Source organism: Limulus polyphemus, unplaced genomic scaffold, assembly GCF_000517525.1.
Source record: "Limulus polyphemus unplaced genomic scaffold, Limulus_polyphemus-2.1.2 Scaffold2918, whole genome shotgun sequence".
Classification (NCBI taxonomy): domain Eukaryota; kingdom Metazoa; phylum Arthropoda; class Merostomata; order Xiphosura; family Limulidae; genus Limulus; species Limulus polyphemus.
In genome coordinates this window covers 36,774-49,727 of record NW_013668528.1, presented here as the reverse complement: position 1 = coordinate 49,727, position 12,954 = coordinate 36,774, and the positions used below count along the sequence as shown (strand labels likewise).

Here is a 12,954-nt window from a genome sequence, read left to right as displayed (position 1 = left end):
AGGTGGTTCGTTTAACTATTATACATGATGTACATTTTTTGGGGGGGTGGTTAATGAAAGTGTTTCAAAATTTGACATTAATTTCTTGACGACCTAATACTTACTAAGAGCATTCAACTCATGAACCATTTTTTGTATTTTATTTGCTTCTGTGGTTGGTACAATTGTAAATGTCTTTTAAAGTAACTGGCAAATACTTTGCAGTTGCCAAGCATGTTAGTTTTAAATCTTGCTGTTGGAACAGGAGATAAACTTGTGAAATGTGTTAATAGTTGGTTGGATGGTAAAAGACAGAAAGTTATTAATGGGGTGAAATCAAAGTGGATTAATATTGTAAATTATGTGCCTTGTTTTTATTGATAATGGAATAACCAGGATATTTACAAGTATTATGAAATAAATATGAAATTCAAGTTGTTCCAAATTGTTTTAAGTGCACAAAGTAAACAATTGTTTATTTATATATCTTTTGAATTATATTCCAATCTCTTTAATGTTAGTTTCTTTTAACAGTATCTGTTAAGTGATTAATATATGTATTTGTTTTCATTATTACTGATTTATTTATTACATAATTTTAATTATGAGTATTATTTTGCACTGTAAGCATATTTTGTTTGTGACTTGCACCAAATCATCTAAGTTGGTTGAACTTTGTGAGATACAATATCTATAACTGTGAACTTGAGGGCACCCAACTGATGGATCACTGCATTCTAATCACTATCACTGTAAGCATATTTTGTTTGTGACTTACACCAAATCATCTAAGTTGGTTGAACTTTGTGAGATACAATATCTATAACTGTGGGCTTGAGGGCACCTAACTGATGAATCACAGCATTCTAATCATTATCACTGTAAGCATATTTTGTTTGTGACTTACTCCAAATCATCTAAGTTGGTTGAACTTTGTGAGATACAGTATCTATAACTGTGAACTTGAGGGCACCTAACTGATGGATCACAGCATTCTAATCATTATCATTGTAAACATATTTTGTTTGTTACTTACACCAAATCATCTAAGTTGGTTGAACTTTGCGAGATACTATATCTATAACTGTGGGCTTGAGGGCACCCAACTGATGGACATTGCACACTTCTACATCATTTTTATATTAAACTAGTTACATTTGCTATGTTAATTTTTAGTTCTAACCTATGTAAGTAGCTTGCTTTGAAGATCTGCAGTTTTGCAGAGAGATTTGAATTACTTAATGAGCTGGTTTAACATTTGATAAAAATAATGTTATGCTTATTAGTTCTCACAGTGTTAATTTTCTTATATTTTCTTAAGGTGATGTTGATGAAAGAAAAGGAGCTAGCAATAACTATTACAAAATCTCCAATATAAGATTTAAAAAACTCAGACTGATTCTAGTTAAAGCAGTTTTATATTTCAAATAGAGTAGTTGGCTTGTGGAATAGTTGTTCCCAGGTCTGGTAAAAGCTGTAATGTTGAAGGAGCTTAAGAGGAGATTGGATGAATATTTTAGAGACATGGAATTTAGGAAATGGGCTTGTATGTAATTTGAAGTAGGAATGTATATGGGGTAATCAGCATAGACTAAATAGTATAGGAGGAGGTTCCCCAAATAGCTCATCATTCAAGATTTGTTCAGCACCCTTTAAGGAAAATGTCTGATGTGATTTTCTGTGAGAGAAAGCCTTGCCAAACATCTTCATGTATATTTTCAAGTCAAAATGTGACATAATTTTTTTTAATAGTACCATACTTTTCCATCCAAAATGTGTTGATATGAAATCAGAATTACAACCCATTTTTTCTATTAACCCTAAAATCACAACTAAACATCTTACAGAATTCAAATTTTCAAAACTAAATTTTCTGGTAATATTTTTCACTTCTGAAGAATTTGAAGCCTATATTATCAACCAGTCTGAAGCTGTGAAGGAAAATATTGTTTTCAAGATCTGTTATTTTCACCCAGCAACTTCCTTTACAAAAGGCGATAGCTCTAAATACATTAAAATTGTTTCATTCATTTTCATCAGTACTTAACTAACTTGTTTATCAGGAATCCAAATAGTTTTTGTTTGTTGGTTCAAACTAATTCAACTTTACTTCAATGCTTATTATTTTTTGTGGACATTTAACAAATTTGTTAAATTGTCAATTTATAACAATGAGTCATAATCCCAAATAATGAAAACCAGATATAGATGTAAACAACTTCTTTCCAGACACCATCATCTTTAACCAGAAATATTTTCTGATCAAAATTGGGCTTAACAATACAGTGAATACTTTTTCAAAATAGCCAACTATCTAACATACTATAAGCTGACTGTGAATAAAGTGATTTGGGATTAAATTGAGCAATGTTGTGACATTGTGGGATTCTGAAAATCACACCAGATCTTTCTCTGAAGTTGTTGAACAAAGCATGAAAACCCAGATTATTTCTCCTAGATATCTTTTATCCCTTGGAAATAAAAAGGAAATGCTCTGAGAGAATCAGAGGCTTTACACTAACTATTTTTGCTTTATTAGACAGACCATTAACAGTATCAGAAGACTTCTTGCAATCCAGTTTCTGATGTTACTTTTAGCATCAGAACAGATCTGAATAAAGACTGTTTAATTCTGCTGCATAACGTGGCTTGTTTTCAGAGTTTAACAACATGCAGAGGCAGAATGTTGCATTGCCACTGGTGTTGATATTGCATCATCACAGTATCATAGTTGTAACAGACTAAACAAAATGTGCTGCTACAACAAAGGTAAAAAAACTTTTTTTATATATAAAAACAGAAATCTAAGAAATAACTTTCAAACAATTAGAATAAAAATTTTATCACTTAAAAAGCAATTAGTAAACCCGTGCCTGGTCAGGACAAGGTACAAATGCTAATAAACAATACAACGTAAATTTCAATGTGATTAATTTCAATAAATATCAAAGAAAGTAGGAAAAAGAACCAGCAAAATAAGAAACCTAATTCACCAGAGAATAACACAATGTTTCAAAATTAAACCACTTCTCAATATAAAGAACAGTATCGAGCAATAATTCTTTCTAACTGTATCTTATAAACATACCCATTTTCAAAATGAAGGAAGGCTTTTTATTTAGTGGATAGACCATGAGGTTACATCTTGTGACTACCTATTAACCTAAATCTACATAATATTTCACAACATTAATATTTGTTCATCATCACTAGCAGTTTTATAATACATACTCAAACAAAATCAATGTGCTCTAGATAGAAGGTGATTTATCACTTTAAGGAATAATAAATGAATGGTAAACAAAATATAATTAAAATTTGCAATCTCGCCCAGTGACCATTACAGATTTTAAATTCCCAATCTCTCAGTTAATCAGTATTTTATTTTGCCCAGTATTGTAATGCATTTCAAACAACAAAATTGTTGCTTGTCTGAAATGATGAGGCAACATGTATGATTTTGTCCTTTCTTGCCAATTTTGTGCTAAAATTCCAAACAACTATGGCAGATGTTCATTGTTCTTTTTTGGAATATTGAACTGAAAGTTTCAAATAAAAATTTCTTTTGGAAATAAGTTTTATATTTATTATCTACAAAGACTATTATAGATATAGTATCATACTAGTTACTTGGCACATTGTACAGGAGACTTCTTAACTTAATTTTAATTTTATACACATCATCAAGAAATAATAGTTCCATTACAATGGCTTCAGAGTAATTGCAAGTAGCTTTGGAACATGCCTGCTAAAGAGGGTGCTCCAAAGTTATTCCTAATTTCAGGTTGCTGAACCATAACTTCAAACCCTGTGTAGACCTGATTTGGCATCTTTTATTTCATTGAATTGGAATATGATTTGACTTGAAAATAATATTTACATTTATTAATTATTTTGTCTAAGGCAAGATTTTTCAAACGTTTTTTTGCTGGTCCTCCCATTTGAAAATATTTCATTCTATGATGACCCTTGCCGCCACCACAATAATAGCAAATTAGTGTACACATGGCTATATTAAAGGTGGGGCAGAAAGAGCAGCTGCACCTGGGCCCTGATCATAAAGAAATTTTTATGCTATTCTACTGCCCTGGGCCCCATCTGACCTAAATTCACCCCGAATTTACATACTCTAAAACATCCATTATTACAATATTTTGTATGATATTGTGATGCTCCTACAATAACCTTGCAACCCTCTTTTTGGTTGGAACCTCTAGTTTGAGAAATGGTGGTCTAAGGGATCAACCAAGGCTCTCCATCTATACATAATATATCAAAGCTCACATAATCACTGTGTAAGCTTGTTATTTTCTATTGCTCATGCTCATGACATTTTTGATCTGGCTTTTTAGAAATTACTTCTATTTTGATAGGATTTTATAGTTATTACATTTTTACACTGTGCATGTCTTATTAAATATGCCTTATAGGCTTATGCATTTTGCAGTGTTCACTGACCCAAAGTATTAAAGTCACTTATTCTCTAGCCAATTACTGAATCAAGCTACCTTTGTCCATACCAACTTGTGTTGAACTATTTTTGCTGTTATTTTGGGGTTGTTTTTGAATATTTTTGCTACAGACTACTTTTTGGACAAAACTAGTTAACTACAGTCACATGAGAAGTTGAGACCAAATAGAGAAATGTACTTGCACACCATAGTTTTGGAACTGGAGCTGAGCGAACTAACAGATTAATCAATATAATCAATTACCTTTGAGCAATGATTACATCTATTAGTTTTTTATAAACTAGTTCATTTATTAATTAATGTCACGAAAATAACTGAATGATTGAAATAAGTGTTTCTGGTTATTACTGGTTTTGATTATTCCAGCAACCAACTAATCAAAATTATGATTAAAAGATTGTCATGAAGATAAGCAAATAATTGAAATTAGTGTTTCTGATTATTATAGGGTATACAGGGTATGAACCCACATGTTTGAGGAATTAATTTATGTCTTATTTAATTTTATATAAGCAGGCACAAATATATGGGGAGGTTTAAATCCCCCTTTGTTTTTTTCAGAAGTTAATAAGAAAAATATCCAGTTACTTGTCACTACCATATATCAAAAAGAAACAATATATGTCAATGTTTTTATTTGAATGGGCTATTAATTATCATAATAATTTTTTTTTAAGGTTTTCAAAAATAAACACAGCTGGGGTCTTATTTTCTAAATATCATTTTAAATAATTATAATTTAATTTTAATTAAACATTTTGAAATATTATATCCAACTAATTTTATATTCATATCTATCATCATTTCTAGAAATAAGCTTTGAAATTACTGCATTCTAACCTGACTAAGCAAATCATTTACAGAATATACAGTAAAAGCTTTGTTATCCAGCATCTTCAAATCTGGAAAGCTCTCGTAACCAGAAATTTCAATATCTTCAAATATGAATGCTCATTGTAAGAACTGGCATTCACCCAGAATGTCTGAGAATGCTCTCGAAGATTTTTAGAAGTTTCGATTGTACTTTACTGATGCTGCCACTTAGTGGTGCTGTTGTGGCTTTGTTTAGGTTCTTTCCTGCAGAAAAGTTTCAGTTGTTAGCCACCTCTACTGTGATTCACATTGTGCTTACATTATCTGTAAATATTTTCTACATCTTGAACTTAAAACTTTGAAAACTTTTATCATTGCTACGGATGATGTAGAAATACTGTACTTTCAAACATTAATAAGGTCTCAAAATTTTTCATGTAAAATGTCATAAAGGAAATGCTTTTGCAACTGAAATTTTCACCTATCTGGCACTGCCCAGGTCTGGCAGATGCAGGATAATAATGCTTTTACTGTATTAACAGTATTTCAACTTGGGTTACTTTAGGACAATATGGTCAATACTGATTATTCCCAAATATTATATTTTTGTGGTGGAAATTCCTTCTTTCATATAAAAATTACAAAAGAATTGGTTTACAGACCTACTCATCTAACTTTTAAAAAGTTTACTGGTGCCACATCTTTATTGTAAAAATGAAACCTCACTAGAGCTAGTGTGGGGAATACAAACATTTTATGGCAATACAATAATACTATATTATCTGAATAGACTTTCTGGCTTTATTCTTATTCATTCCTTAGTTATTTTCACACCTTGTAAGATAAAGCTATAACTATCAAAAGTTTTCTTTTACAAAATAAATTGATGTTATTCTAATTTATATGCTCTTTGACTTTAAATTTAGGCTACAGAAAGAACAGTAAAAGTACCAGGTTTTCACTTTAGCTAAATACTCATTTGTCTTAGAAATAAAATTGGTTATAATTATTTCCCTCGGTTTGTTACAAAACATTTTAAATAAGTGTCTAGTTATAAATACAACACTTATGGCCCAAACATTGTCATAAACACACTTATAAAAGTGTAAAACAATACTTAATTGTCTGGAATAACAAGTATGAAAAGTGCACAAAGTATTGTTGCTACAGGTGACTGATAAATGAATACAACTGTTGCGTTGTTTGTATGATACATATTCATGTACAAAGTTTAGGAGTGAAAAGAAACTTAATTGTAAATTACTGTGGCTGAAGTCTGAAGACAGGGTTTTCTCTGGCTTTTCATTTATTTTGCCATTTGATAAACTTTTCTGACAAATTTTAAGTTCAATTTTATATTTTAATATTAACTACATTTCAACTATTTTAACGCAAAAATATTTTTGAATCAATATTTTGGCATTTTCTGGTATTCATTTACTGTAATTTATGAAGAGAAAAGTTCATAAAATTTTTGTACAGCTGCAAAGTGTTTTGCCTCTAAAAAAGCAACCCAGTTTTTGATTAATTTAGAATTTCTCAACTCACCAAGCCATTAAACCTACATCATGACTTCCATAATTTCTGAAACATTACAATCACACAGAAAATCAAACAAAAAAAGTGTTGAAATTGATTATATTTTGGTAAATATATTACAAAGATGAATACCATTACTGAATTGTATTGTTTGATATAAATAGTGTAATGTTGACAATGATTGTTTTTCATAAAACATGAACATTTCATAATAAATGTCATATCATATATGAGAATGAGGCATTTTTGTGATATTAGATTCAGTTAAAACTTTATAAAATGCATATTGTTTTTCTGCTTGCAAATAGGTAACCTGGTCTTGATTCAGCAATCCAAACAAATAATCATGATTGGTGGACTCTTTATATATAACCACAAAGGAGAAGTTCTTATTTCTCGTGTCTATCGAGATGACATAGGGTAAGTAGTCACTGTTACGTACATGTTTAACCAGTGTGTACAGGTACCCTTGTTCCATATATTAATGTCTTAGTTTGAGTAATTGTGTTATTATGTAACTTCTTTTAGGCCTGATTTGATAAATACATATTTGATAAAACTTTTGTGTGAGAACAAAAAAAATCTCAAAGCAGATGTTTAAAATGTTGAGAAATAACTAGATATTGTAAAGCTTACAATTTACAGGTATATGATAATGAATTACTTAATTAAAATGGGGGGCTGTAATTGTAGAGAGTAAGGTAGATGTGTATTTGGGAAAAGTGAACCTTGAGTGTTCTGAAGTATATTGGAGAAAATTATAGATATGTTATTTTGAGTTTGAGATGTTTTTGATAATATGCTTACTTCCAACACTTGATATGTCGAAGAAAAAATTGTGAATGCCTCATAGTTTATCGGGAAAATGCAAAGAGGTTATAGTTATGGGAGATTTAAGTTTAGAACTATTCACGTGGATTGTGAAGATTTTGATAGTAAAAGTGATATAGTATAGGACATTTTAGTTCTGATGAATATCTTGGTAGCATGCGTAGATCAGAAGTTAGGGATAATTAAGTAAAACAAAATAAAAAAAAATGCTATAATTTCAAATCAAATCAGAAGAATGTTCTTCCTTGTTAACCCTATCTGCACCAATGAGCATCCTATTTTTATGCACAGCTTTAGAAGTCTTACCTGTAATCAATGCAAGTTTGTTTGGTTTTTAGAAATTTTCTATCCATTCTATAGTGTAGGTTTGTTTGGTAAGAAACTATCATTCCTCAAGGTTTACATTCTTACCCAATTTTCCTTTTCTTTCTCTGGTGTTATTATTACAGCCTTTCATTGCCACCCTTTTATGACCTTGCATCATGTAATGTGAACAGCTACAATTTATTTACACATGAGAAGAGTTTAGCACCAGTCAAAGCATAGGCTGTCCTTTAATTGTGGATTCCTGTCACAGCACATTTCTCATTGTGCAGTTCAGGGTGACAACTAGCCAGAAGCAGCAGCTTTTACTTTGTACCTTATTATCATTAATTATTTTGTATAACATTTAATGTTATAGTAATTTTATATTTAATCACTGGGTATCCAATGTAAATATATTATTTTAAATCTGTTACTTCCACTACTATTTTATTCTTGGGGTGTTTGTCACTGGCTTTCCACCCTCCAATAATCACCTCATGGTTTGTCTAGTTATAATGCATAATTCAATTTGAGTTGCAACTGTTCTTTCCACATACTTCTGTACTTGCTAAACTTCATACTTCTGCCTACTTTCCTTCAGTCTTTCTTTTGGCTAGTGTTATTCCTTATCAGTTGCTTGTTCAACTTTTGACACATTAGTTTAATACACTTTATTATACCACTGACTGTTCTTGTGGTACATATCCTCTAAAGCAAGAGAAAATTTTTGATTTGTTATAATAAATGTTGATGTTAGTTACTTTGCCTCAGCTTAAAACATACTTCAGGTTTTATTTTGTTGTAGGTAAAGTATACATCATAAATGGATTGTTGGATTTTGTATGGAGATAAACTTGCGAAGTTGTTTTTCTTTCTTCCTCAGGAGAAATGCTGTGGATGCATTCCGAGTAAATGTCATCCATGCTAGGCAACAAGTTAGAAGTCCTGTGACAAATATTGCCAGAACCAGTTTTTTTCACATAAAAAGGAGTAACATATGGCTTGCAGCAGTCACTCGACAAAATGTTAATGCTGCAATGGTGTTTGAGTTCCTCTTGAAAATGGTAGATGTGATGCAGTCATACTTTGGTAAAGTCAGCGAGGAGAATGTCAAGAACAACTTCGTTTTGATTTATGAACTATTGGATGGTGAGAAAGTTCTCAAAAATTGTTGTACATATTATACCATAAGTTGTTAAACCAAATACATACAAGAATGTCAAAACTTAAATACTCTGTTTTAGAGAAATTCTTGGCTTTATTGTTTGGATATTATTTCTTGGAGGTTTTATGAGCTAGAACTCTAAGTTCTCAGAATGAAAGCAGGACTCAGCTTTTTCCAATGTTGTCTGAAATACAAACATTGGTAGATGCTATTTATAAAAACTCCAAGAAATGGTAAAGCAGTTTTGTTTATAGATAACTTTTCAGAAATGATGTACTTATATACCATACAAGCAATATTTTTTGATGTTTGGAAAGATTACTATTGTTGGGCTGGAATTTTTAAGCTTTTAATATCTTAAAATACTTTCTAGTCAGTATCTTATTATTAATTCTTAGTTTTATGTTTTTATAAATACTAGATATGCTGGAGCCAATGGAAACATACTTGTGTTTCTATAAATATTATATATATTTGTCTGAATGTAATGAGTGTTTCTTTTTATATAATCATTTGTTTCTCATAAAATCAGATCTTGTGACCCTTATCTTTAAGTATCATTACTTGTTTTTTGTTTACTCACATATTTTTACAATACTGATTTTATAAATATAGCTTGAGGCTGTTTTTATCATTTTCCTGTAATATAGGTCTGTGATATGCAGGCATATCATATATTTTCTACCAGTTTTTATTAATATGGGAATTTGAAAATATTTTTTCATTTAGTCTGTTTCTGTGCAGTTTTGGCATAAACATGTTATCCAGAAAATGTTCAAGTTATTTCATTATAATTACGTTTATGTCATTGTTCTTCTCTAGTAAATGGTATTGACATTGCCTGTGGAGATGTTGCTATAACTTTGCACATTGTTTAAAAAACAGGTCACTGTGCTTCTTTCCACGCTGATTTTTCCAAGCCCGTTCCCTTCAGTGGTTGAGTAGATGATATTCAGAGTTTACAGTCCTTGTATGTTGTATAAGAATGATTATTCACAGGGTGACGCTTGTGGGTGAAATTAAGGTAACATTTTTTTTGTAAGGAGCATTGGTTCTACACAGTTCTGCTTGGTTATTAACATGAATAGTTCAATGAATATACATCTCAAGAAACTACAACTGTTGATCCAATAGGAAGGTGATTCTCCAGTGTATTATGCAAGTATGCACACTGTTTTTATTTCTTTGTTTTGTGGTATAAGTATTGTTGGCCACTTTTTATCATGTGTCCAGTCTGTTTATTCTCTTAGCTTAAACATTAGCCATTTAGTTAAATACAGTCCTACTCCATGGTTATCCTATATGAATCTCTTGTTATAAAATGGACCTCTCTAGTATTTCTATGGAACTTAGGTAATCTGAAAATCTTACAAGCATTTATGGCTGAAATTTTTGTTCATGGTAAGGGTATCCAACCAATGATTCATTGCACTCTTGAGCATTATAGATTTTAGTTGTATTATGTATTTATTATGACATTATATACTTATTCACAGTTTTCTTGTATAGAATTAACTTCCTTAATTTATAAGGTACTTTATGAGAAACTATGCATAATTGTGGAACTCAACTGATGTGAGTTATAACATCTTAGGTGAACTAACTTTTTTAATGTTTTTACAATTTTATAGAATAATGTTACTTTTTTGAAGAACTAACTGTTTTCTCTTTTGTTAAAGTGGTATAAGTTTTCCTTCACTCCTAGGCACAAACATAGCTTCTGAGGCAGTACACACCTTTTCACACAGAAAACTATCTTCTCTGTGCATCTGCCTTAGAGATTTATATGTTATTTGCCTTCAGGCAACTCCCATCTAAACTCACAAGATTTATCATGAAATGTACTGCTGCATAATAATGTTTTTATTCAGCAAAAGCCCTCCACCAATAGGACAGCCTCTCTGTGCACTAGCTCCCTCTATGATTTTGTACTCACAATTTTCATTCTATTACTCAGCACTTAACACATCATACTTGTTTTCTCTTTGTCAATTTAAAGAGATTTGCTATGTATAGAAAACTTAATTTCATTCTCTTTGTCTTCAAAATAACTATGTAAGTGACTAACTTCTTCACACAGGTGGTGTAAAAATTATGGCTTACGGAGGAATGTTCCATGTGATGATGTTGCAATCATTGTGAATAGGTTAGAGGGTTCCCTAATGTTGCCAGATCCTTCAGCTTCACTCCCTTATTCAAGCATTCCTTTCCATTGTTTGTGGGGTGATTGAGGAGGATAAATTTGATTGTTTTTTCACATCCTTAGACTTTTGGAACTTCTCTCCCTGTGGAAGAGAAACTTCAACTTTCTAGCATTCTTTGGCCTTGATTTATCAAGTATGCTACTTTCCTTTTATTTGCCATGTGTTATGTTCTTTTTCTTGATCCCTACTTTTTAATCCTAATCCTAACTCATTTTGCTTCATGGACCATATACTGTTTTGCAACACCAGGCCTCACCCTTCCCATCTATCTGCTTCTTATTTCCTAGAGTTTAATATATCTCCACTATGCATGTCTTGATTTGATCCTTTTTTACCACACTTCTTTATCTCTCCTCTCTACACCTCCTATATGAAGCACAGTGACATTTGTGGGTGATTCTTATTCCCTTCACTCCTCCACTTTGGCTGTTCCACTTCTACCATTCCCTTCTCACTCACCTCCTTGTTCTGTGGGTTTTGGGCAGAAGTACTTTTCTATCTCAAGTTTGACTTTCTTCTTCTCTTCTTTGATTTCTACACCTAGCTCCTTTCTTTGCCTTGAAGTTTGGTGCTATTCCTAATTTGATTCAATCAAAGGCTGAAGCTGTCTGTCATCAGTCTTTACTTTTGTACGTGGTTTCTACACTGTCCATAACCTTACCTCCACTTTTACATCTCATCTTAGTCCCTGGTTCCGTATCCTTAAAATCTTCACTTTCTATTCTATCTGGCATCAGACTCAATGAACTCATTGGTGACTTTTCCATCATGTTGGGTCCCATGGGTGCCTGGCTGCCATAGTTTGAGCTTTTGTGATCACACCTTTCCATCCACAGAGAGTTTCCTGTTTTTTACACATGGACTTTCTCTTCCATTCCCTTCTCCTTTCTGCCCTCATCTTGTTTCTTTCTCCTTCCACTCCTATCTGTGTTCAATATCTCTTCAAGGCTGTGTTTGTCACCAATTCCTTGTTTTCACTCAATATCTTATTTATCAGGGGATATGGGTGTTTCAACTCATTCTCTGCTGGGAACAGCCTTTTCCCATCTGACTGCAAACTATGAACTTTGCAGTCACTAGGATTCATGCCTATCCTACTCATTCTGCATATGAGGTTGAGTGTTTGGTGACCATGATTTCATAGGGACTACCTATCTGTTTGGGTCACACACATATGTACCTTGTCCTCCATTCCTTGCATGACCAGAAGCTCATTTCATAGGATTCTTTGACCTCAATGGTTCTCCTGTCCCTTCCTCCATTCTAGTATTGGCTGGATGGCTGGATTGATCCAGTATCACCCTCTGTGTACCATTACCTCCTACACTGGTAATACACCTTTTCACCTATGCTTCTTCCTCTTGTTGTGGAGCATCCCTGAATGTCAATTTTACACCTGGTACATGGACCTTGGATGAGTCCTCTCTCCATTTCCACATGCTTGAGTTTCTGGTAGACAGTCGGGCATGATCCCATTATTATACTCTTAGTGGATCATTTCATTTTGTTCCTTTTCGACAACTTAGCTATTCTTTAATTAATGGTGAAAGTCTTCCGGATATATCCGGAAACCCGGATATTTCTAAAAAATCCTGAAAACCACCGGTTTTCTTCCGAAGAAACACATTTTTTAAAATTATTTATC

At 32.1% G+C, this 12,954-nt stretch overlaps 1 protein-coding gene across 1 annotated transcript in view; it reads left to right on the top strand.

Annotated features, from left to right (window-relative positions):
• LOC106468217 (AP-2 complex subunit mu) overlaps positions 1 to 12,954 on the top strand; it is a 57,481-nt gene that overhangs the window by 9,518 nt on the left and 35,009 nt on the right. Inside the window, exons 2-3 of the mRNA XM_013928631.2 lie at positions 7,112 to 7,223; positions 8,824 to 9,089. Of these exons, the coding sequence (XP_013784085.2) occupies positions 7,150 to 7,223; positions 8,824 to 9,089 (340 nt within the window). The 5' untranslated portion in view covers positions 7,112 to 7,149. The remainder of the gene's footprint in view (positions 1 to 7,111; positions 7,224 to 8,823; positions 9,090 to 12,954) is intronic.